Genomic DNA, 25,867 nt, shown 5'->3' on the forward strand with positions numbered 1-25,867 from the left:
CAATATGATCAAAGAACGAAAACTTTCCAAATAGCTGGAGATTAAATAACCAACTTTTGAACAACTAATGGTTGTGTAAAAAGAAAAAATAGCTAGAGAAATTGGTCGCTATATGGAGAGGGATGAAAATGAAACTACAATGTATCAGAATTTATGGGATGTGGCAAAGGCTGTGCTGAGAGGAAAATGTATTGCCCTAAATGCCTATATTAAAAAAGAGAAAACAGCAAAAATCGAGGACTTGACTGCTCACCTGGAGGAACTTCAGAAAGAACAGCAAACTAACCCCAAAGGAAATAGAAGAGAAATGACAAAGATTAAAGTAGAGGTAAATGAATGGGAGGACAAAAGAACATTAGAGCATCTCTTCATGTGCCTCTTGGCCATCCGTATTTCCTCTTCTGGTAGGTGTCTGTTCAAGTCTTTTTCCCATTTTGTAATTGGGTTGGCTGTCTTTTTGTTGTTGAGTTGAACAATCTCTTTATATATTCTGGATACTAGACCTTTATCTGATATGTCATTTCCAAATATTATCTCCCATTGTGTAGGCTGTCTTTCTACTTTCTTGATGAAGTTCTTTGATGCACAAAAGTGTTTAATTTTGAGGAGCTCCCATTTATTTATTTCTTTCTTCAGTGCTCTTGCTTTAGGTTTAAGGTGTATCCCTTCCACTCCAATTACCCATTATCTTACCCTGTTTCTAACTCCTGCTGGACTCTGTTACCAATGACATATTTCAAGTTTATTCTCGAATGTCCGTTCACATCAGTGGGACCATACAGTATTTGTCCTTTAGTTTTTGGCTGGACTCACTCAGCATAATATTCTCTAGGTCCATCCATGTTATTACATGCTTCATAAGTTTATCTTGTCTTAAAGCTGCATAATATTCCATCGTATGTATATACCACAGTTTGTTTAGCCACTCGTCTGTTGATGGACATTTTGGCTGTTTCCATCTCTTTGCAATTGTAAATAACGCTGCTATAAACATTGGTGTGCAAATGTCCGTTTGTGTCTTTGCCCTTAATTCCTTTGAGTAGATACCTAGCAATGGTATTGCTGGGTCGTATGGCAACTCTATATTCAGCTTTTTGAGGAACCGCCAAACTGCCTTCCACAGTGGTTGCACCATTTGACATTCCCACCAACAGTGGATAAGTGTGCCTCTTTCTCCACATCCTCTCCAGCACTTGTCATTTTCTGTTTTGTTGATAATGGCCATTCTGGTGGGTGTGAGATGATATCTCATTGTGGTTTTGATTTGCATTTCTCTAATGGCCAGGGACAGGGTAATTGGAGCGGAAGGGATACAGACTGTGCAACAGGACTAGATACAAAAACTCAAAAATGGACAGCACAATAATACCTAATTGTAAAGTAATCATGTTAAAACACTGAATGAAGCTGCAAAAAAAAAAGAACATTAGAAAGCATCAATACAACCAAAACTTGGTTCTTTGAGCATATTAATAAAATTGATGGACCACTAACAAGGCTGTCAAAGAAAAAAAAGTGAGAGGATGCAAATAAACAAAACAGAAATAAGAGGGGGACATTCCATGGACCATGAAGAAAAAATCCTAAGAGGAAACTATGAACTATATACCAACAAATTAGACAAATTAGATGAACTGGACAAATTCCTGGAAGCACATGAACAAGCTAACTGACTCAAGAACAAATAGATAGAAGACTTAAACAAACCAATCACAAGTGAAGAGATTCAATCAGTCATGAAAAATCTTCCTGTGAAAGAAAGCCCAGGGCCAGATGGCTTCATGGGAATTTTATCAAACCTTCCAAAGAGAACTAACACCAAGCACAAGCAACAAAAGAAAAACAAAGAAAAAAGATAAATGGAACTCTTCAATATCAAATGCTTTGTTCCTCAAAAGACTTTGTCAAAAAGGTTAAGAGAAAGCCAACTCAGTGGGAGAAAATATTTGGAAATCACACATCAGTTAAAGGTTTGATATTCTGTATACCTCAAGAAATCATATAATACAACAACAATGTAACAAACAGCCAAATTATAAAGTGGGATAAAGATATGAATAGGCATTTTCTGAAGAGCAAATAAGGATGACCTAAAAGCACATTAAGATATGCTCATTCTCCTTACCTCTAAGGGAAATACAGATCAAGGCTATAATGAGATACCACCTCACACCTATAAGAATGCCTACAATTAAACAAACAGGAAACTACAAATGCTGGAGAGGATTTGGAGAAATTGGGACACTTAAGCACTGCTGGTAGAAATGTATATTGGTACAGCCACTATGGAAGACAGCCTAATGGCTCCTCAGGAAACTGAATATCAAGTTGCCGTATTATCCAGCAATACTACTACTCACTATATACCCAGAAAAGCTGAAAGCAGTGACACAAATGCACATTTGCACACTGATGTTCATAGCAGCGTTATTGCCAAAAGATGGAAACAATCCAAGAATGAAAGAGGATCCAGATCTCACACCCTATACAAAAATTAACTCAAAATGGATCAAAGACCTTGTCATAGTCAGGTTCATGTGTCAACTCAGCCAACTGGTGGTACCTGTTTGTCTGGTTGGGTAAGTGCTGGTCTGTCTGTTGTGATGAGGACATTTCATAGAATTAGATCATGATCACGTCAGCTGCATCCACAGCTGATTCCATTTGTAATCAGCCAAAGGGGAGTGTCTTCTGCAATAAGTAATACTTAATCTGATCACTGGAAGCCTTTTAAGGAGGATTCAGAAGAGACAGGCTTTTCTTCCTTTGGCTGGTGAGCCTCTCCTGTGGAGTTCATCCAGACCCTCCATTGGAATCATCAGCTTCACAGCCTGCCCTGCGGATTTTGGACTCTGCATTCCCACGGTCATGTGAGACACTTTTATAGATTTTATATTTGCGAGTGTTCCCTATTGATTGTGTTTCTCTAGAGAAACCTAACTAATACATCTAAGTTAGCTGCCATTCCTTTGAAGAACTAACAAAATAAATCCCCTTTTATTAAAAGCCAATCCATCTCTGGTGTGTTGCATTCTGGCAACTAGCAAACTAGAACAGCGCTAAACATTAGATCTAAGACCATAAAACTTTTAGAAGAAAAATATAGGGAAATATCTTATAAAACTTGTAATAGGAAGCAGTTTCCTAGATCTTACACCCAAAACATGAGCATTGAAGGAAGAAATAGATAAATGGGAACTCCTGAAAATTAAATACTTTTGTGCATCAAAGAACTTGTCAAGAAAATAAAACAACAGCCTACACAATGAAAGACAATATTTGGAAGTGATATATCAGATAAAGGTCTAGTATCCAGAATATATAAAGAGATTGTTCAACTCAACAACAAAAAGACAAGACATTAACAAAATGGGCAAAAGACATGAACAGACACTTCTCAGAAGAGGAAATACAAATGGCTAAAAGACCCTGGCTATTAGGGAGATGCAAATCAATACCACAATGAGATATCATCTCACATCCACCAGAATGGCCATTATCAATAAAACAGAAAATGATAAGTACTGGAGAGGATGTGGAGAAAGAGGCACGCTTATCCACTGTTGGTGGGAATATCAAATGGTACAACTGCTGTGGAAGGCAGTTTGGCAGTTCCTCAGGAAGCTAAGTATAGAGTTGCCATATTATCCAGAAATATCATTTCTAGGTATCTCTTTAGAGGACATGAGGGCAAAGACACAAACGGACATTTGCATACCAATGTTTATAGTAACATTATTTACAATTTCCAAGAGATGGAAACAGCCCAAATGTCCATCAGCAGACAAGTGGGTAAACCAGCTGTGGTATATACATATGATGAAATATTATGCAGCTTTAAGACAGAATAAAGTTATAAAGTATGTATCATGGATGGACCTTGAGGACATTATGCTGAGTGAGATTAGCCAGAAACAAAAGGACAAATGCTGTATGGTCTCTCTGATATGAACTAACATTAATGAATGAACTTGGAGAATTTCAGTTAAGAACAGGAGTCATCAGGAAATAGAAATAGGGTAGATATTGGGTAATTGGAGCTGAAGGGATACAGATTGTGCCACTGGACTGATTGTAAAAATTCAGAAATGGATAGCATAATACCACCTGATTGTAGCACAATAATGTAAGTACACTGAATGGAGCTGAATGAGAATGATAGAAGGAGGAGGGCTGGGGGGCACATATGAAACCAGAAGGAAAGATAGACGATAAAGACTGAGATGGTATAATCTAGGAGTGCCTAGAATGTACAATTATAGTGACTAAATGTAGAAATTACAAAATATTTTTGCATGAGAAAGAACAAAGGAATGTCACTACTGCAAGGTGTTGAAAACAGATGGTCATTCATATTTTAAAACTTCAACTTCTGTGCGAGACCAAAGCAAAAAATATTTATGTGGTACAAAATTTATATTTTGACTAGTGCATTTCCTAATATAACTTATGTAGAACACTTTAACTGAACACCATAAGTATGTGGAACCTTGAATAGGGCATGAGATTTTGTAGGCTTGTCCATGGGATGCTCTGATAAATCCCAGATTGATTTCAACAATGAGTAAAGAAGTATTTGCTAAGTCCCCTTCAGGGAATGGCAAAAAAGGGGCAAAATTCAACTTCTCCATTTGGAGAATTCCTGATATTCTCGCAAGCAATGGGGACAACCAAATCAATAGGCTGAGCCCTCAGTTTTGGGGTTTGTTCATATGAAAGTTATCCCTACAAAGTATAGGCTAATCCTACTTAAAATTAGGCCTAAGAGTCAATCCCTGGAGAGTCTTTTTTGTTGCTTGGAAGTGGCCTATCTCTCTTGGCCAACATGACGGGTGAACTCACTGCCCTCCCACTCCACATGGGACATGACTCCCAGGCGTGTCAACCTCCTTGGCAGTGTGGGACAGAGATCCTGGAATGAGGTGAGACTCGGCATCAGGGGATTGAGAAAACTTTCTTGACCGAAAGAGGGAAGAGAGAGATGGGACAGGGTAGAGTGTCAGTGGCTGGTGAATTTCAGGCAGCATCAGGAGGTTGTCCTGAAGGTTGTTCTTGTGCATTGTTTGGATATCCCCTTTTTGGTTTGAGGTGTATTGGAGGGGCTGGAGGCAGTTGCCTGGGGCTGTGGAGCTGTGTTCCAGTAGCCATGTTTCTTGAGAAAGTTCTTGAGAAAACATTCACAGTGTGACTTATGTCTTATGTCTGATTCTCCTTTTGTCTTCAGTATGAATGGATGACTGAGAAATATGGATTGGAAGTGTATAGATAATGGGGGGAACAAATGTTGGAATAAATTGAGTAGATTGAAAAAAAGAAAAGAAACCATGGACTTAGATTGTTAGCTCTTATAGCAGTCACATTTATTATGGAGAGGTAATTGTTATTTCTGGATTTTGAGAGGGTGTTTTATATTTGTATAACCTGGCATTTAGAGATAAGAACAAAGCTTAACAGGTTGAGATTAAAGTAATTCAGAATGCAGGATTAAGGAAGTTATGGTGTATATTTTAAAACCTCATCTACTCTTTGAGACCAAAGAAGAAGAAAGGTGTATTTGCTCAGAACCTAAATTTTCTGTAGCACGTAGTGTAACTCAACCTGTAGGGACAGATCTTTTAAACAATCCAAACACAAGGACCCCAGAATAAGAATGAGAGCCTTTAATGTAATGCCTAGATACATCCCAAAGTATATTAAGCAGATAATTAAAAAGTATTGGCAAAGTCCCTTGAGGGATGGGAGAAAAAATAGGGAGCTATTAAACTTTACCATCAGGGAATCCCCTGATACTGTGTCAAACATTAGGGACACCCAAATCAATAGGCCAAGCTCTTGATCTTGAGGCTTACTCTTACAAAGCTTAAGTAGATAGCAGAGAAGCTTAGCATACCTATACATATGTCTGAAAGTTACTACTGGAGGACCTCTTTTGTTGCTAAGATGTGGCCTCACTCTCTCTAAGCCCAACTCTGCAAGTGGAATCATTGACCTCCCCCCTATGTGGGTCACGACATCCAGGGGTGAAAGTCTCCCTGGTGGTGTGGGAGATGACTCCCAGGGATGAGTCTGGCCCTGGCACCATGGAATCAACAATTCCATCCTGACCAAAAGCGGGAAAAGAAGTGTAACAAATAAGTTATCGACTGAGAGCATTCTAATAATCTAGAGACTATCTGGAAGTCACTCTTACACAAGCTTCAGTTAGATATTACTAACTATCATAACTTGCCACACCCCAACCAGGACCATTTCTGCCAATCTTAAAGAACACCTAGGGTGTTATATAAGATTCTGCAGAGGTTCCTTGCACTAGGGTAACTTTACAGAAACCTTCATCCTCCAGATGGGTCCCTGGACCAGATAAGTCCTGAAATGCAGAGGTACCACATCTCCAGAACATCAAAGAGTTCCATCCACTGATCCCATAGTATTGATAGCCCCTTTCAACATGAAAAAGTTAGAAGGGGCATAACCAAAACACCCCTAAATTGTGTGAGAAAGATCAGAGGTGAGGGTGGAATTATACAGAGAAGGTAGTGTTTAACCAATGTGTATGATTTCTTAATCATTATATTGACATTTCTTTTAGCCTCCAGTGTCTTAGAGCAGCTAGAAGTAAAAACTTGTGATATTATAACCCATACCAAAATCTCAAGTCTTTTCTGCAACTAAATGTTGTGAAGTGCTTTGAAATTTATTACTTTTTTGTATATATGATATTTTTCACAAAATGAAAAAAAAGTGATGATAAATGCACTCTATATCATGATATTGTAAGCCATTGTACACTTTGGGTCATTACATGATATGTGAATATATAATATATATCAATAAAAATCAAATAATTAAATATATATCTGTATTTTTCAAAGAAAGAATTAAAACCAATCGTTCATAAACTCTTCAAAAAAAATAGAGGAGGAGTGAAGGACTCCCAATTCATTCTATGAGGAATTTCTTACTTAGGTGTAAAAACCAAAGACATCATTAGATAACAAAACTACAGACCAACATCTCTTATGAATTTAAATGCAGAAATTCTTGACCACATATTTGCAAATTAAATCCAACAACATACAAAAATAATATACACTATGATCAGGTGAGATTTACCCTCGGAATGCAATGCTAATTTCATAACTGACAATCAATCAGTGCAATAACCATATCAATAGAATGAAGAACAGAAACACTTGAATATCCCAATGAATGCAGTAAAAGCTTTGAGAAAATCCAACAACTTTTCGCGATAAAAACACTCAACATGCTAGAAATACAAGGGAACATCCTCAAGCTGATAGAGGATATCTCTATAAAATTCATAGCTATTACCATACTTCATGGTAAAAGTCAGAATACTTCCCCTCTAAGAGTGGGAACAAGACAAAGATGTCAATTCTCAACACTAGTGGTCAGCATTGTACTTGAGATTCTTACCCAGACCATTAGCCAAGAAAACAAAATAGGTGTCAGTTTTTGAAAGGAAGTAAAATTATTTCTATTTGCAGAGGTCATTAACATAGATATAGAAAATCCTAAGGAACAAATACACACACACAACTGTTAGAGTTGATATACAAGTTCAACAAGTTTCATGATACACAATCAGTATACTAAATGCAACTGTATTTTTATACACTATTAATAATCTGAAAATTAAATTTATCCCATTTAAAATGGATTAAAAAACAATAACATACTTTGGAATAAATTTAGCAAAAGAAGTATAAGATTTGACCACTAAAAACTAAAAAATATCTTTGAAAGAAATTAAGACTTAGGTAAATGGAAAGATATCTCATGTTCGTGGATAGAACGACTTAATATTGTTAAAATGACAAGACTCCCTAAACTGATCTTTAGAGTAAATGCATTCCCATTCAGAATTCCAGCTGGCATCTTTGCAGAAATTGGCAATCTCATCCTGCCATTCATATGGAAATGTAAAGGGCACAGAATAGCTAAAACAATCTTGAAATAGAGGAATAAAATTAGAGGATTCACACTTCCTGATTTCAAAACTTGCTAAAAAGCTATAGCAATCAAGATATTGTGGTGCTGGCATAAAGGCAGATACATAGGTTAATAGAATGTTAAGTGAGAGTCTAGAAATATACCCTTACATTTGCAATCTATTGATTTTTGACAACAAAGCAATTCAATCGAAAAGAATAATCTTTTGTACAAATGGTATTGAAATAACCTCTTGTTGGTGCTTTAATTTGGCCATTTTTATAGACTTGCTTTAATTGGGACATTTTCATGGCCTTAGAACTGTAAATTTGCAACTTAATAAATTTTAGCTTTTTAAAAAGCCATTCCATTTCTGATATATTGCAGTCCAGCAGCTAGCAAACTACAACAGCAGCTATTGTTTTAATCTGCCCAGATAAAGGTGGTGGCAGCCATTACTTTAACCCACACTAGACAGGGGCAGTGGCAGTCATTGTTTCAATCATCTACACTGAACAAGGGTGGTTGCAGTAAAGACTTAAAGGTGCCACATTTGCTGGCTAGGCTAGAAAAGCTCAGCTTTGGGGAGCCATCATTAATGCTCCCAAAGCCATTTCTGATCCCTTCCCTAGCACACTTTGGAGCCTTCTACACCCCCTTTGTGTGTTCCTCACCTTGTTTTGGCAGAAAAAGATTGACTTGGGAAAGTCCTCCCCATTGTGGCCACCTCCCAGAATTTGCACCCTAGATAAAAGCAGTTTGAGCAGCAAAAGTAGTATAAAAAACTATAGAAACAGAACTTCTGATACAAAGGCCTGCCTGCTTTAAACATTTGAGAGGGAGACCTGTTTCCTGGGAAGCAGATGGGACAACCAAACTCCTGTAAACAGGGGAACTCTAAAACAATTACCAAATAAAAGTCCAGGACAAGACAGAGACCCAGAAAGGCTGGAAAAAACCCACACACTGTGTTTGCCTTGGGAAGACCTTCCTGAAGGAAGGCTGAGGCTTAAGAGAATCTTTGTCTTATCGCTACCTGGTTACAGAACCTAAAAGCAAACATCTCAGGGAATAAACCCCAGAGCTCACATTTTAAAATATTAAAATGTACAATATACAACAAGAGTGTAAGTCAAACAAAGAAAAAGGAAATGAAGCCCATTCAAAAGAAAAGGATAAAATTCCAGAAAACACTAATGAAGAAAATGAGAATGTGGAAATATAAAAGAAAACCTTTAAAAATTATCATAAAAATGCTCAAGGAAGGAAACCAAATCAATAGTTTGAGCCTTTGATCTTGGGGTTCATGATGAAACTTATTCCTGCAAAGGATAGGCTAAGCCTACTTAAAACTAGTCCTAAGACTCACCCTCAGAGAACCTCTTTTTTTTTCTCGATGATGGCCTCTCTCTCTAAGCCAACTTGGCAGGTGAACTCACTGCCCTCCCTGCTATGGGAGACATGCCTCCCAGGGGGTGTAAATCCTGTTGGCAACATGGGACAGAACTCCCAGGATTTGCTAGAACTTGGCATCAAGGAACTGAGAAAGCCTTCTTGACCAAAAAGGGGAAGAGAGAGATGAGACAAAATGAAGCGTCAGTGGCTGAGAGATTCCAAACTGAGTTGAGAGGTTATTGTGGATCTTTTCCTTATGCAATATATATATATATATATATATATATATATATATATATATATATATATATATATATATCCTTTTTTTAGTTTGTGGTGTATTGGAGTGGCTGGAGGAAAGTACCTGAAACTGTTGAGCTGTGTTCCAGTGGCCTTGATTCTTGAAGACTATCGTATAGAGATATAACTTTTACAGTGTGACTGTGTGATTGCGAAAAACTTGTGTCTGATGCCTCTTTTATACAGGGTATGGAGAGTTGAGTAAAAAAATATATGGGTAATAAATAAATAAATAATAAGGGGGTAAGAGGTAAAACAAATTGGGTAGATGAAAATAGTGTAGTTGTCAATAAGAGGGAGATGTCACAGGTATGGGATGTATGAAAATTTTCTTTCCTTTTTATTTCTTTTTCTGAAGTGATACAAGTGTTCTAAAAAATGATTTTGGTGATAAATACACAACTATGTGATGATACGATCCACTGATTGTACACCATGTATGGACTCTATATGTATGAAGATTTGTCAATAAAAATATTTTTAATGCTCAAGGAGATGAAGGAAAATACAGAAAAAGAATTAAGGATATTAGGAAAACAACGAATAAGCAATACGAGAGCTTTAGTAAAGAATCAAAAATTTGTAAAGGAGTCAAACAGAACTACTGCAGTTGAAAACCACAATAACTGAAATGTAAAATTCCCAGGTGTGTTTCTAGAGCAGTTTGGAACTTTCAAAAGAAAGAATCCTTGAACTTGAAGACAAAAGAGTTGAAATGAGTCAGTCTGAGGAGCAGAAAGAAAAAATAAATATTAAAAGTACTAATAGTCTAAGACACCTTTGAGACACCATCAAGCACACCAATATGGGATTGTGGGAGTCCCAAAATGAGAAGAAAGAGGGAAAGGGACAGAAGGAATAGTCAAATAAATAATGATAGAGATCATCCCAAATTTACCAAAAGATGTGAATATGCACAACCAGAGGCCCAGAGAAGACAAGCATGATGAAGAATACTCCCCATTGCATGCTGATTACACTATTGAATGCAAAGCACAAGGAGAGAGTTCTGAAAGTTGCAAGAGAAAAGCAGTGTGTTATATACAAGAGCATCCAATTAGATTGTCAATTTCTCATCAGAAACAATGGAGGCAATAAGGCAGTGGGTTAAAACACTTAAATGCTGAAAGAAAACAACTGCCTGCCAAGAACTTTATAGTCAGTGAGACTTTCTATAAAAAATGAGGGAGTTCCTGGTTCCTGCCCATGTAAAAAAAATATAAAAATTCAAGGGGATTAACTACTTTCAGATAAACAAAGGCCAAGGGAGTTCATCACCACTAGACCTGCCCTACAAGCACCACGAGTGAGAATTCTTCAGACTGAAATGAAAGGAAAGGACACTAGACAGTGGGTCAGAGTGGCATAAAGAAATACACACCTATGGGAAAGGTATCCATTTGGGTGATTATAAATGCCAGTATTATTGTATTGTATTGTTTAGTATGTAACTCAACTTCTTCCTACAGGTGTGAAAATGCAAATGCATAAAATATAATGACAAGTCTAGATTTTTGGACATACATTGTACAAAGATGTAAGTGGTAACAAGTAGAAAAATGTTGGAGACAAAGAACTATAGGAAAACTATGCTATTTAGGTTTAAAGTGATATCGAACAAAAAATGATTGTTATATATTTAGGATGTTCTAACCTCATGAAACCACAAAGAAAATAAGCAGAAAATATATTCACATAGAATAGGGAAGGCACTCAATATGGTACAACATAAAAATAAATAAATATACATTAGGTATTAATGGAAATGGGGGAAAACAGAATGACTTGCAAAGTCTAAATAGGAAAATGGCATGAGAAACTCCCGTATTATCAGTAGTGACTTTAAATGAAAGTGGATTAAACTCTCCAGTCAAAAGACCGAGATTAGCAAAATGGATAGAAAAAAAAAAGTGACCCATATTCTGTCTGCAAAAGACTCACCTTATATTCAAAGATACAAATAGGATGTGGCTGAAAGGACAGAAAAAAATATACCACACAGGTAGCAACCAAAAGGGAGTCGGGTAGCTATATCAATATTAGATAAAATAGACTTTAAGTGAAAAACATTTACAAGGGACAAAGATGGTTGTTATATACCGATAAAGGGGAAAATTTAACAGGAATTTGTAGCAATTATAAATATGTATGCATGTAGCAGCAGAGCCCCAAAATATATTAAGCAAATTCTGATGTGTTTGAAAGGAGAAATGGCCAGGTCTACATTAATAGTAGGAGACTTTAACATACCACGCTCAATAATGGATAGAGCATCTAATCAAAAGATCAATAAGGAAGTACAAGACTTGAATGATACTCTGAAGCAATCATACCTAACAGAATAAAAACAGAACACATATTCTTCTCAAGTCCATAAGAATCATTCTCTAGAATATACAACATGTTGGATTACAAAATGAGTCACAATAAATTAAAATAATATTGAAATCATACAATGCATGTTTTCCAACCATAATAGAATGAAGCTAGAAATCAATAAAAGAGAGAGAAATGGAAAATTCACAAACATATGGGCATTAAATAACATATTCTTAAACAACTAGTGGGTTAAAGAAGAAATCAGAAAAAAAAAAATAGGGAATATCTTGAGGTGGATGAAAATGAAAATACAACGTACCAAAACTTATGGAATGCAGCAAAGGCAGTGGGGCAGGGAAACTTTTAGCTCTAAATTCTTAGAGTTATTAAAAAGGAAAAAAGACCTCAAATCAGAGAGCTAATCTAAAAGCTGAAAGAACTTGAAAAAGAAGAGCAAGCTAAACCCAAAGAGGGAAGGAGGGAAATAACAAAGATTAGAGTGGTGATAAATGAAATAGAAAAGAACAAAAACAATAGAGCAATTCAACAAAACCAAAAGTTGTTTTTTTTTTAAAAGAGCAATAAAATAGACAAGTCTTTATCTTTATTGACAAAAAAAATGAGAGGATGCAAATAAGTAAATTCAGAAATGAAAATGGGAATATTGCTACTGACCCCACTGAAATAAAAAAGAATGTAAGTGGATACTATGAACAACTGTATGCCAAAAATTAGATAACTTAGATGATGTGCTGGCTTGAAAGGATGTATGTCCCCTAGAAAAGCCATGTTTTAATCTAAATCCCATTTCATAAAGGCAGAATAATCCCTATTCAGCATTGTATGTTTGAAACTATAACCAGATCATCTCCCTTGAGATGTGATTTAATCAAGAGTGGTTGTTAAACTGGATTTGCTAGAGGCATGTCTCCACCCATTTGGGTGGGTCTTGAGAAGTTTCTGGACCCCTATAAAAGAGGAAACATTTTGGAGAACGAAGGAGATTCAGAGAAAGCAGAGAATGCTGCAGCACCACAAAGCAGAGAGTCCGCCAGCCAGCAACTTTTGTAGATGAAGAAGGAAAATGCCTCCCGGGGAGCTTCATGAAACAGGAAGCCAGGAGAGAAAACTAGCAGATGACGATGTCTTTGCCATGTGGCTTCCAGCTGAGAGAGAAGCCCTGACTGTGTTTACCATGTGCCTTCTCATTTGAGACAGAGACCCTGAACTTCGTCGGCCTACTTGAATCAAGGTATCTTTCCCTGGATGTGTGTGATTGGACATTTCCATAGACTTGTTTAATTGGGACATTTTCTTGGCCTTAGAACTGTAAACTAGCAATTTATTAAATTCCCTTTTTAAAAGCCATTCTGTTTCTGGTATATTGCATTCTGGCAGCAGTAAACTAGAGCAGATGAAATAGACAAATTCATGGAAATCACAGACTACCAACATTAATGTAAGAAGAAATAGAAGATCTCAAGAAACTGGTAACTAGCAAAGGGATTGAATAAGTTATCAAAAACCTCCCAACAAAGAAAACCCAGGGCCAGATGGCTTCACAGAGAAATTCTACCAAACATTTCTAGAAGACTTAACTCAAATTCTTCCAAAATATTTGAGAGGTGGGAACTCTCCCTAGTTCATTCTGTGAGGCCAACATCACCCTCATTCTACAGCCAGATAAAGATAACAGAAGAAAAGAAAACTACAGACCAGTAACTCTTATGAATATTGATGCAAAAATCCCCACCAAAGTACTAGCAAACTGAATTCAACAACATATTAAAAGAAATATGCACCATAATCACGTGGGATTAATCCCTGGTATGCAAGATTGATTCAGCATAAGAAAATCGATCTAATACACCACATTAAAAAAAGAAAGGAAAAAAGTAACACAATTGTCTTTCCTCAGTTGATGCAGAAAAAAAAATTGACAAAATACATCACCCCTTAATGATAAAAACACTTACAACCCTAGGAATATAAGGAAACTTCCAAGGGCATATATGAAAAGCCCACAGCTAACTTCCCAGTTAATGGTGAAAGACTGAAATCTTTGCCTCTAAGATCTGAAACATCACAAGTATATCCACTATCACCATACTTACTCAGCATTTACTGGCAGTTCTTGCCGTAGCAATGGGTAAGAAAAAGAAATGAAAGGCATCCAAGTTGGAATGGAGGAAGTAAAATTTTCATTATTTGTAATCATATGATGCTATATGCAGAGAATCCTGAAAAATCCAAAACAAACTCCTGGAGCTGATAAATGAATTCAGCAAAATGTCAGAATATGAGATCAGCACCACAATATTAGTAGTCTTCCTATACACAAGCAATGATCAATTAGAAGGTGAAATCAAGAAAGGAATTCTAGTCACAATAGCAAGTAAAAGAATAAAATAAATATAACCAAGGATGAAAAGGACTTATACACAGAAAACTATACAACATTGCCGAAAGATATCAATGAAAATTCAAATAAATTGAAGGACATTATGTGCTCATGGATTGGAAGACTAAATATCAGTAAGCTGTCAATACGACCAAAATAAAAATAAGGATTCTTATGCAATCCCAATAAAAATTCCAAAAACCTTCTTTGCTGAAATAAAAATCCACCCATCAAATTTATGTGGAATAAGGGACTGATAAAGACAATTGTTAAAAAGAACAATGAAGTATGAGGACTCACACTTCCTAATCTTAAAACTTATTGCAAAGCCACAGTAGTCAAAACAATGTGGTACTGGCTCAGGGACAGCTGTATACACCAAAGGAATCAAGCCAAGAGTTCAGAAATCAATCCTCCTATTATGGCCAATTGATTTTTGACAAGGTGGCAAAGACCACTGTATTGGGATAAAGCAGTCTCTTCAAGAAATGGTGCTGGAGACCAAAAGAAGAGATCTTTTTATTTTGTTCAAAATCTAAATTTTCTGTAGTACACAATCTAAAAACCTGTGTGGATAGTTTATTTAAGCAATCCAAACACATGGAGCCTAGAATGGGAATGAAGGCTTGTAATTCTGTATAGCTTAATTTACTGTGGATACATCCCATAGTGTGTTGGGCAGATAATTAGAAAGTATTAGCAAAGACCTTGAGGGACTTAGAGAAAAAATACGGAACTATTAAACTTCCCCTCCTGGGAAACCCCTCTATTCTCTCAAACAATAGGAACTCCCAAGTTAATAGGCCAAGCTCCTGATCTTTTTCTTCTTTCTTTCTTTCTTTTCCCTTTTTTTTTGCAATAACATAGTTGGATTTAATGCAAACATTACAAGTGAAAGAAGCCAGACACAAAAACTTCTGTATAGTTCAATTCCATTTCCTGACATTCTTAAAACAACCAAAATTATAGGGACAAAAAATCATTATCAGTGACCACCAGGAGTAGGAGTAGGGGATTTAATGCAAAACAACATGGAGGGAACTTTTTGGGGTGATGGAAATGTTCTGTAACTTAATTTTGGTGATGCTTGCATCATTATATATATTTGCTCAAACTTGTCCGTATTGTATACTTTAAAAGGCCAATTTTACTATAACTATATTTTACATCAATAGAGATGATTTTTTAAATATTACATCATAAATATTTTCTTAAGTAATTCAAAATTCTTTAGAAACGGGATTTGTGCAGCTCCAAAGCACTCCTTTTCTTAAATTTTATTATACTTTGCTTTAAAAGTCCGTGTCGGTCTTTTGAAATTTTCAATATTCAAAATTCAATTTTCAATACTATAAACAGCATTGTAATGAATATCCTTGCTTATAAACCATAGCTAAAATTAAAAAAAAGAAAAAATGTTGAGAAACTGCTGATAGAAAAATGATCAGTGGACATGAACAAAAAATTCACAAATAAATAAATGCAAATGACCAGTAAGATTTGGGGTAAATGTTAGCTCTCACTGGTAATCAGAGAGATGGAACTTAAAACAATAATAATAATGAGACACCACTTGTCATCTGGCAAATCAATGACATTTTTATTGTTTGTTTATTTTATAATGTCCAAGATAGTTGAGATTACAGGAAATGATGTCTGTAATATTGAGTTGGTGAAGGTATAAGTTGGTGTAGCAGACAGACCCTAAGATGGCACCCCAGTGATCTTTGCCTCCAAGACTTTATACACCATGTAATTCCCCTACCTAGGAGCTTGCGCCATACCTGCAATATGCTTCTAAACAACAGAACACAGCAAAGGCATGGGATGGGATGGGATGCCATTCCTGGGGTTGTAGTACAAAAGATTATAGATCCCATCTCACTAACAAATCTTCTCTATTTGCCTTCTCATTGTTGGCAAAGCCCATGTGGCAAGAAAATGAAGGTGGCCTCTGACCAACACCAGCAAAAAACAGGTCTTTGGCCAACCAGCCCTCGAGGAAGTGAATTCTGCTAACCGTCTGAGTGAATGTGAAGCAGCTGCTTCCCAAGTCAAGTGTTCAAAGGAGACAACCCCATGATCTTGAGGCTCACTCTTTTGAAATTTATTTCTTTAGCAGAAAAGATAAGCCCACCTATAGTTATGCCTAAGGGTTACTTCCTGCGAACCTCTTTTGTTGCTCAGATGTGGCCTTTCTCTCTCTAAGCCCAACTCTACAAGTAAAATTTATTACCCTTCCCTATATGTGGGACATGACGTCCAGGAGTGTGAGTCTCCCTGGCCTGGCCCTTTCACCATGGGATAAATAATCCCTTCTTGACCAATGGGAAGAAAAATGTAGCAAAATAAGGTATCATTGGCTAAGAGAGTTCAAATAGAATCGAGACGCTATTCTGGAGGCTACTCTTATGGAAGCTTCAACCAGATTTTGCTAATTGCCATAGTTTGCCAAACTCCAACCAACATCATTTTCTTAACCCTGAAGAACACCAGGGCTCTAACTAGATGTTGACCATCTAGTTCCTAGATGATCCTACAAAAGTTGCATGCATTGTTTGCTTTTCAGAAAACTAAAATAAGTTTACTTTTCAGAAACCTAAATCCTTCAGCTGGTTCCCAGGCCAGAGAAGTCCTGAAACTCAGAGGTATCAGTCTCTCCAAAAACATCAACCTGTTCCATCCACCTATGCTGTATTATAGGCACCCATTTTCATTATGATAAAGTTAGAATGGGTATAACCCAAACATCCCTAAAGATTAGGAGAAAGGTCAAAGGAGAGAAGGAGTTATAACAGAGAAGTTAGGATTTAACAAATGAGTATGACTACTGAATCATTATACTGATATTTCTTTTTAGTCTCTAATGTCTTGGAGAAGGTAGAAGGAAAAACCTGAAATTGTGGAACTGCAACCCATACCAAACCTTTAAATCTGTTCTATAATTACTTGTTAAAATGTACTTTGAAATTTATTACTTTTTTTAAAATATATATTATATTTAACAATGAAGAATGTTAAAAAAAAAAAGGACATTGTGCTGAAAAATTGGGTCTCTATTTTCCTCAAAAGTGAAGGTGGACCCCTACCTCACACCATATACAAAAATCAGCTCAATATATCAAAGACCTAAATATAAATGCAAGAACTCCCAGACTCCTAGAAGAAAGCACAGGGAATCATCTTCAGGGCTTTGTGGTAGGCAATGGTTTCTTAGACTTTATACCCAGAATATAAGCAACAAAGGAAAAACAGATAAATGGGACCTCATTAAAATTATAAACTTTTTGCCAGAAAGGATTTTATCAGAAATGTAAAATGATAGTCTATACAATGGGAGAAAATATTTCAAACCATATATATAATAAGGGTTTAATATCCAGAATATGTAAAGAAATCCTTCAACTTAAGAACATAAAGATGGATAACCAAATTAAAACATGGGTAAAGACTTGAGCAGACATCACTCCACAGAAGATAATAACGTTGGCTAGAAAGCACATAATAAGATGGTCAACATCATTAGCCATCAGAGAAATGCAAATCAAAACCACAATGAGACACCATTTCTCACCCATTATGATGGCTATTATTAAACAAATGGAAAATAAGAAGTATTGGAGAGGATGCAGAGGAAAAGGAACACACATTCATTGCTGATGGCAATAGAAAATGGTGCAACCACTGTGGAAGACAGTTTGTCGGTTCCTCAGAAAGCTCAGTATGGAATTGCCATATGATCCAGCAATTTCACTACTAGGTATATATCCAAAATAACTGAAAATAGGGACTTGAAGAAATATTTACCCATCAATGTTCCTAGCAGCGCTATTCACATTAGCCCAAGTATGGAAGCAAGCCAAGCATCCATCAACTAATGAATTGATAAATAAAATGTGGTATATATGTACAATGGAATATTATTCAGAGTGAAGTCCTGATACATGTGACAACATGGATGTACCTTGAAGACATCATGTTAAGTGAAATAAGCCTGACACAGAAGGAAAAATATTGTACAATATCTCTGATTTGAAACAAAGAGAAAAGCAAACACAAAGATTTCCATTGTAGAATATAGGTTACCAGGGGATGGTATGGGGATAGGGAATGGGAAATTATTGCTTAAAATGTACAGGGTTCCTATTTGGAATGATGAAAATGTTTAGGTAATGGATGGTGGTTATGGAAGCACAACATTGTAAATGCAATTAACTACTGAAATATATATCTGAATATGATTAAAAGGGGATGTGTTAGGATCTATATATGGTAATAATACAAATTTTTAAAAAATCCATGGAATTTTACTGCACAACCATTAAACCCTAAGTCAAACCATGTACTTTAATTCACAGTACAATTATAAAACTTATCATCAATTGTAGCAAATATTCTATACCAAAGCAAGGTCTTGGTGATCTTTTGGTATATGGGAATCCTGTATTTTATGCACCATTATTCTTTAAACCCATTTCTCTAATTATGAAAATTATATATAAAGAATTCTTGCAACTCAGCAAGAAAAGATAAATAAACCAAATTAAAAATGGACAAAGTAATTAAACAGACATGCCTCCAAAAAAAAGCTATAGAAATCTCCAATTAGCACCTTAAAATATACTGAATGTCATTACTTATTAGGGAAATCCATCAAAATTATAATGATATACATCACACACATTGGGATGGCTATTACGGGCATACCTCAGAGATATGTACAAATAGTGTACCACAATAAAGTGAATGTTACAATACAGTGAGTCATGAATTTTTTTGTTTCTCAGTGCATATAAAAGTTATGTTTACACTATACTATAGTCTATTTAGTGTGCAGTAGCATTATGTGTAAACAATGTGACAGAGAGACACACATTTAGCATATGCTGTTTGACAAATGGTACCAATAGACTTGCTCAACTCAGGGTTGCCCAAACTTTGAATTTGTAAGAAATGCAATATCTGTGAAGTGCAATAAAGTGAAGACACAATAAAATGAGGTATACCTCTATTTAAAAAAAAATAGAAAATTACGAGTATTGGCATGGGAGAAATTGGAACCTTTGTACATTGCTATTGGGAATGTAAAATGGTGCACAGAGTTTGGGAAACAATTTGGCATGCCCTCAAAAATTTAAACATAGAATTACCATATGACCTGGCAATTCAACTCGTAGATATGTGTGTAAAAGTTACTGAAAACTTATGTTCATGCAAATCTTGTACATACATATTCATAGCAGCATTATTCATAATGTCAACCAATGGAAGCAATTCAAATGTCCATCAACTGATGAATGCATAAATAAAATGTAGTAATATACATAAAGTTGAATATTATTCCTGTCGTAAAAGTAATGAAGTACATGGATGAACTTTGGAAACATTATGCTTGGTGAAAGAAGCCAGCTACAAAAATCTACATATTGTATGATACCATTTGTATGAAATGTCTAAAATATGAGCATCCATAGACATAGAAAGTAGATTAATGGTTTCATGGACCTGGAGTAAATGGTATTGGGAAGTGATTGCTAATGTGTAATGGAGTGTCTTTTTTGGGATGATGGAAATATTCTGGAATTAGTTGTGATAGTTGCACAACTTTGTGAATATACTAAATACCACTAAATATTACAGTTCATTATAAAAAGGTGGATTTTATGATATATGAATTATATTTCTAAAAACCTGTTATAGAAAAATGAAAGTAGAGGAGAAAATGAGCCGCAAAACTTTATCTGGTTCTGGAGAAGTCACTAAGGCTTTCTGGATCCCATGTCTTCTTCAAATCAGCAACTGGCAGAACAGTATGTCTCACCCTTTATCATTTGTGTGAAAATCTCCACCCACTGTGTATTGGTATCTGAGCTATGACTCAGGCCATAGGCCAACCTGATTTTTTTCTTTTCTTTGTTAGAGAAGCTGTGGGTTTATAATAGTTCAGTTTTATTCACAAGGCTCCCTGATGATTTATGAACCTCCTGTGTGTTATTCCTCGCATGATCATCTGGGCTATATATGGCTGTGTGGAATGAGTCAGAAAGACCGGTGTATTCTGTGACTTGGATAAGTTAGTTCACCTTATTTCAACCTTAATTTCCTTATCCGTAAATTTGGATTAGCAATATCTACTTCTCAGGGTGGTGAAGACTAAAGAAGATAATGGCTTTTAAGTACCAAGCACAGTAAAATTTGAGCCTGAATTAATTTGAGCTTCCTCCCTGCTGCTTTCCCTCCATTTTTTAAAATTGAGAAGTAAGGATCACTCAGTCTGTGCTGGCTTCCCACCCAGCCCTCGGAGAAATAAACCATCAATGAGGTGTTTTGCTTTTTCTTCTGTCTTGTATGTCCCTTATTGTGCCTCTTCTAGTACCTGGCACTTTGTCGGTGCTCAGTGAGTTTGGAGTTCCTATGAGAGAACACAAGCCTTTTACATGAATGTCCTAGCATAGTGCTGAGAGGACTGCAGAGTGTCAATATTAGTCTGTGACAATGAACAGTATTCTTTCTCCTTTGGAGGTTGTATAACTTCCTATTGTGCTGAGCAGCAGAAAGTTTAATTAAATTTTATACTTGAGGGGAGCTGAGTTCTCCCATAAAGCTTTTCAGATTTCACTTTCCAGGTAAACTTTCCAGGATTTTTTACCCATATTTAAGATCAGCTTTTAATATGCAGTAGTGAAATGCTTAAACAACACCAAAGAACTCATCCTTCACAGAGGCAGTCCCAGGTTCCTGTTGCCTTGGGAATGTATTGTAGATCAAAATTTTCAAGACATATATTTAGTTCATTCCTGTATTCCTTCTTCCTTTTGTTTAAATTTAAGTGGGTATTTAATGCATGTAAAAGATATTGGACAAAAGAAAAGTTATGTAGTATATAGGCCCTTTTTACATGTCACTCACTGAGGTTTCAGTTGTACAAATAGGAATTTCCCTTTGTGTAGGTGGGATGGTTCTGAGTTATTTTTGAGGCAGTTGAAATTGCTGAGACCAATGCAAGAGCAAATACTTTCTTGATTTTTTTTTCTCATAGGAGTTAGAGAGGCCACATGAAACCTGGCATTTTCAGTTTTGAGCAGACAGCAGTTAAAATTACAGACATCTTAATCTGTGCCTTCTCTCCCATGTCTAGGAGCGGAAAAAAAAGTTTGAAAAGGATGGTGAAAGGTTTTATTCTTTGTTGGACCGGCACTTGCATCTGTCTTCCAAAAAGAAAGAATCCCAGCTACAGGAGGTATGTCGAGAAAGCCTATTCCACACCCCCCTACATTGCCAGCTGTGCCTTGGAAAGAGTGGCAGTATTCCACTGCAAAGCTCTCCCCTATAACCCTGTCTCAGCAGTGAACCTTGTGTTATAGCAGCACATGTAGGTAAAATTATGGCCTAGGACTCAGGAGCCCTGGGTTCTTAAGCCAGCTCCTCCACTCTCACGTGATGTGACCTTGGGTAAGATAATTTTCTTTTGGCCTCAATTTATCTGTAAGAGGAGGGGGTGGAACTCAGTGATCTCAGAGATCCTTTCAGTTCTAACTCTGATTGTATATTTTCCATGAGGCTAGAGTTAAGCTATTGTTATATTTGCTAGATGAGGAGCTGATCGTTTATTTTTTTTCCCTGAAATATGCCAATAATACCTTTCATATTGTTTTATGGTCTTGCACTAGGACTACAGTTTGCATGGGACTTACAATGGTTTCAGTTCAAATAGCTCAATATTTGATGAGTGCCTACTATATGCCAGCACTATGGTAGGTGCAACAGGATTACATAAGACATACTTCCTACCCTTCGTGAATTTATCTTTCAATTGGAATGCTAAAATAGGGATACATGTGACTTTTATACAAGAATTTTTAATATATTCCAAGTATATATGGTGGCCTTATGGGTAGTGGGGATGCTTCAGAGAATAGGAAACTTAAATTTGGATGTGGAAAATTGCCATTGTGCAGAATACTGCCCTTCCAATTTGAGATAGTCATTCAAGAATAGATAAAATGTTTGACAAGTATAAGTGTAAAATAGATCTTTGAAGTAGAGGGCAATAGCCCCAAAGAGGGAAAACAAGGATTAGTTTTGGGAAATGGTTTGGTCAGCATTTGCAATATTCTGGAAGGGTAGTAGTGAAGGACAAGATGGAATCAGGCAAGTTAGAGGCCATGTTGTGGATGCCTAGCTCAGGAGTTTGTGTTTAATTCTGTTTGCTATGGGGAATCATTGAAGGCTTTTGAGTGTGGAAGTGATGTATTTAGCATTCTATTTTAAGAATCTCAAATGGCTGAGTTTGTAGGATGACTTAGATTAGGGAGAGACTGGAAGCAGGGAAACCAGTTCAAGAAATTATTACAATGATTTACGAGAGAAATAATGAGGGGCTGAATCAGGGCAGTGGCTCTGGTGATGGAAAGGAATTGACTGGTGAAGAATATTTTTAATGGAAGAGACCTATGTGTTGGATAAAGGATTCAGTGAATATGGAGATACTGATGATTCAAACATGAAAAGAGATACCTGATGGAATAAGATCACAGACATGAGCTGAAAGGTTCCTAGAAACCGTCTTGAAACAAGGCCACACAGATTTTGGCATAGATGGAGCTCATCCTCTGACCCCTGGATTATCAGGTTTCCTTCACATTGTGTGAGGTGCTCGAAGATGATGGGTCAGGAGTCTCAGTGGAGGTGGAGTTAATATTGAGAAGGAGGAAGGCAAGTTCTCTTCCATAAACTGGAATGAAGTATTAGTCTGGAGTCTTCTGCTGTTCTCCTCTTGCACACCTTTGTTTCCTCCTTTTCCACCTCTTCTGTGTCAGGCCTCCTGTGCAGAAATGAGTTAACATAGAAGGTCTGGGATTGCTATCCTTAAAAAGGCCTGCTTACAAATTTTGCCCTTGGCTAGCATCTGGGAACTTGGCTGCTAAACAATTCCCTGTACTGATATAGAAGTTTCTCTAAATGATAAGAATGGCACTCTGCCTAGGCTATAAGTACAAACAACATGTTTTATGATGAACACATTCTTTCCTTCTGGGAGTCAGGAATTTTGGTACAAGCTAGGCAGAGGTACCTGACCAGTCCCTAATAAAAACAAACTTGGGCACTCAGTTTTTAATAAGCTCTCCTGGTCCTGGTAGACAGCCTTTCACATATATTGTCACAACTATTGTTGGAGGAATTAATCATGACCTGTGTGACCCTTGGAAGCTTGCGACTGGTTTCCTCTGGGCTTCACCCCATTTACCTTTTCCCTTTGCTCATTTTGCTTTTTATTCTTTCACTGTAATAAATATTAGCCATGAGTATGAGTATATGTTGGGTCCTGTGAGTCTTCCTAGTGAATTGCCAAAACTTAGGGTGGTTTTCAGGACCCTCAATGCAATTACAAACTTTATTCTTTTGGAGGCTTTTGCCATGAAAGCTTCTGGAGTGTCCTCGCAGTTTGATGCTGTACATAGATGTTCCTGGTGACTATTCTGATGAGCAAGGATATAGCTTTTGTACTTGTTGAATCAAGAGTGAGCTGGGTGACCTTGGGTCAATCATTTTTAATTTTTGGCTTCAGGTTCCCCATCTGTAAAATAAAGGATCACTACTTAGTGGCTACGTTCTCTTCTAGCTCATGAGTGCTGACTTTCACTGTGCCTATTTGTGACATTCCTTGCCCTTCTTCTACAGGCAGATCTCCAGGTAGATAAGGAGAGACACAATTTCTTCGAGTCCTCTCTTGATTATGTGTATCAAATCCAGGAAGTTCAGGAGTCCAAGAAGTTCAATATTGTGGAGCCAGTAAGTTCAATCTGATGATGGATGGTCTAAAAATACTTACCATGTGACAGATAAGTGCGGCAAACTTTGATCATAAGATGGAAATCTTAAAAGATTGTGAAGGGTAGTTAATGCCAAATAATAAATGTTAAGAAGGTAGGCATACCAAATCCTATGGTTTATATTTCTCTTGCTCTCTCACTAATTCATATTCATTAATTTTCTCTCTCTCTCTCTCTGTCTCTTTCTTTCTTCCCTCCCCCTCTATTTTCTCTATGCATTTTTTTCTTTCTTCTGCTTTCCTTTCCTCTCCCTACCATGCCTTTTCTCTTATCTCTCTGTTACCCTTCCTTTCACCTATTCCCCTCCTATTTTGCTTTCAAAAAGCATCTGAAATACCTATCATATACCAGGCACTACGCTAGGCAACTCATGGTTGTACTCAATGAATCAATTGTTCACATTCTACTACTTTTACTTCAATCTCTAATTTTTTCAACTTTAAATATCCTTAATTTATTGTAAAAGGTGACATGCTTTAAGTTCACAAGTATATTGAACTTTAATAACTTTTTATTTTTATTAAAAACATTCTTATTATATTAAAACTTGAAAAAATAATAGGAAAAATTAGACAAAAACCACAAATACCCCATGCAGTCATAATCACTGTTAAAAGTGTGGCATATTTCATTCTAGATTATTTGTCTTTGTGTCTATTAGATCTCTTTCTCTATCCATTTGTACATGTACTTGTATGTGTGTCTGTGTATATGGCACATGAGCATATATCTGTGCACATGTATAGCTGGCTCACATTTGTATATATCTGTATATGCATATGAGCAAACAAGTATTTATTCAGTAAACATTATTGAGTTCTTGTTATATGCCAGGAATTATGCTAGAAACTAGGGATCCTGTAGTAAATAATAGTCAGTCTCTGTATTCCTGGAGCTTACACTCTCATGGGGGTAGATAGACGGGAAAGAAAGATGTAGATAAATAAAATAATTGCAGGTTGTGATAAGGGCCATGAAGTGAAACAAAAAGGACTAAAATAAAGAACACCAGCAGACAGCTGCTTTCGATCAGCTGGTTAAGAGGACCTCTGAGGAGGTGACATTTAAGCTGAGATCTAAAACAAGAGGAGAGGCAGCAATGTAAAGATATATAGTGTCTTTAGATATTAGGGATGGAAGAGAAGAGTGGCAAGAGACCATGCCCAGTAGGAAGGCGTAGGGCCTATAGATATGGTAAGGAGTTTGGATTTTAGTCTAAGTAAAATTGTAAACCACTGAAGGATGTTAAGGAGGGTATGACATAGGCTGATTAGTGTTCTAATGGCTTGGAAGGGATCAACAGTGGAAATGAGGAAACCAGTTAGGAAGCTACTATAGTCAAAAGAAGATGTTGGCTTCGGTTGAATGGTGGTAATGGAAATAGAAAATGGCTGGATTAGGGATATATTTGGAAGCAGAAGTGACAAGAATCCATGGATTGGATTGTGATGTGAGTGAAGTAGAAATACAGGATGATTCTTTAGTTTCTGGCCTGAGTGACTGAGAGTGTCATTTACTAAGTTGGGGAAGCTTGGAAGAGAAACAAGGAGTCCGTCTGTATGTGGTAGTATACACACCCACACAAATTTATATATATGTAGTACATGTACATGCATGTTTACATAGTTTTTGTGTGTATATATATATCTACATTTATATAGTTCAT

The 25,867-nt window shown here is 36.5% G+C and overlaps 1 protein-coding gene across 2 annotated transcripts in view; it reads left to right on the forward strand.

The window, feature by feature from the left end:
• OPHN1 (oligophrenin 1) overlaps nt 1-25,867 on the forward strand; it is a 528,296-nt gene that overhangs the window by 281,327 nt on the left and 221,102 nt on the right. For both annotated transcript variants that reach the window (XM_077146702.1, XM_077146703.1), the window contains 2 exons: nt 21,507-21,608; nt 24,050-24,160. In XM_077146702.1, the coding sequence (XP_077002817.1) occupies nt 21,507-21,608; nt 24,050-24,160 (213 nt within the window). The remainder of the gene's footprint in view (nt 1-21,506; nt 21,609-24,049; nt 24,161-25,867) is intronic.

Source organism: Tamandua tetradactyla, chromosome X (assembly GCF_023851605.1).
Source record: "Tamandua tetradactyla isolate mTamTet1 chromosome X, mTamTet1.pri, whole genome shotgun sequence".
NCBI lineage: Eukaryota > Metazoa > Chordata > Mammalia > Pilosa > Myrmecophagidae > Tamandua > Tamandua tetradactyla.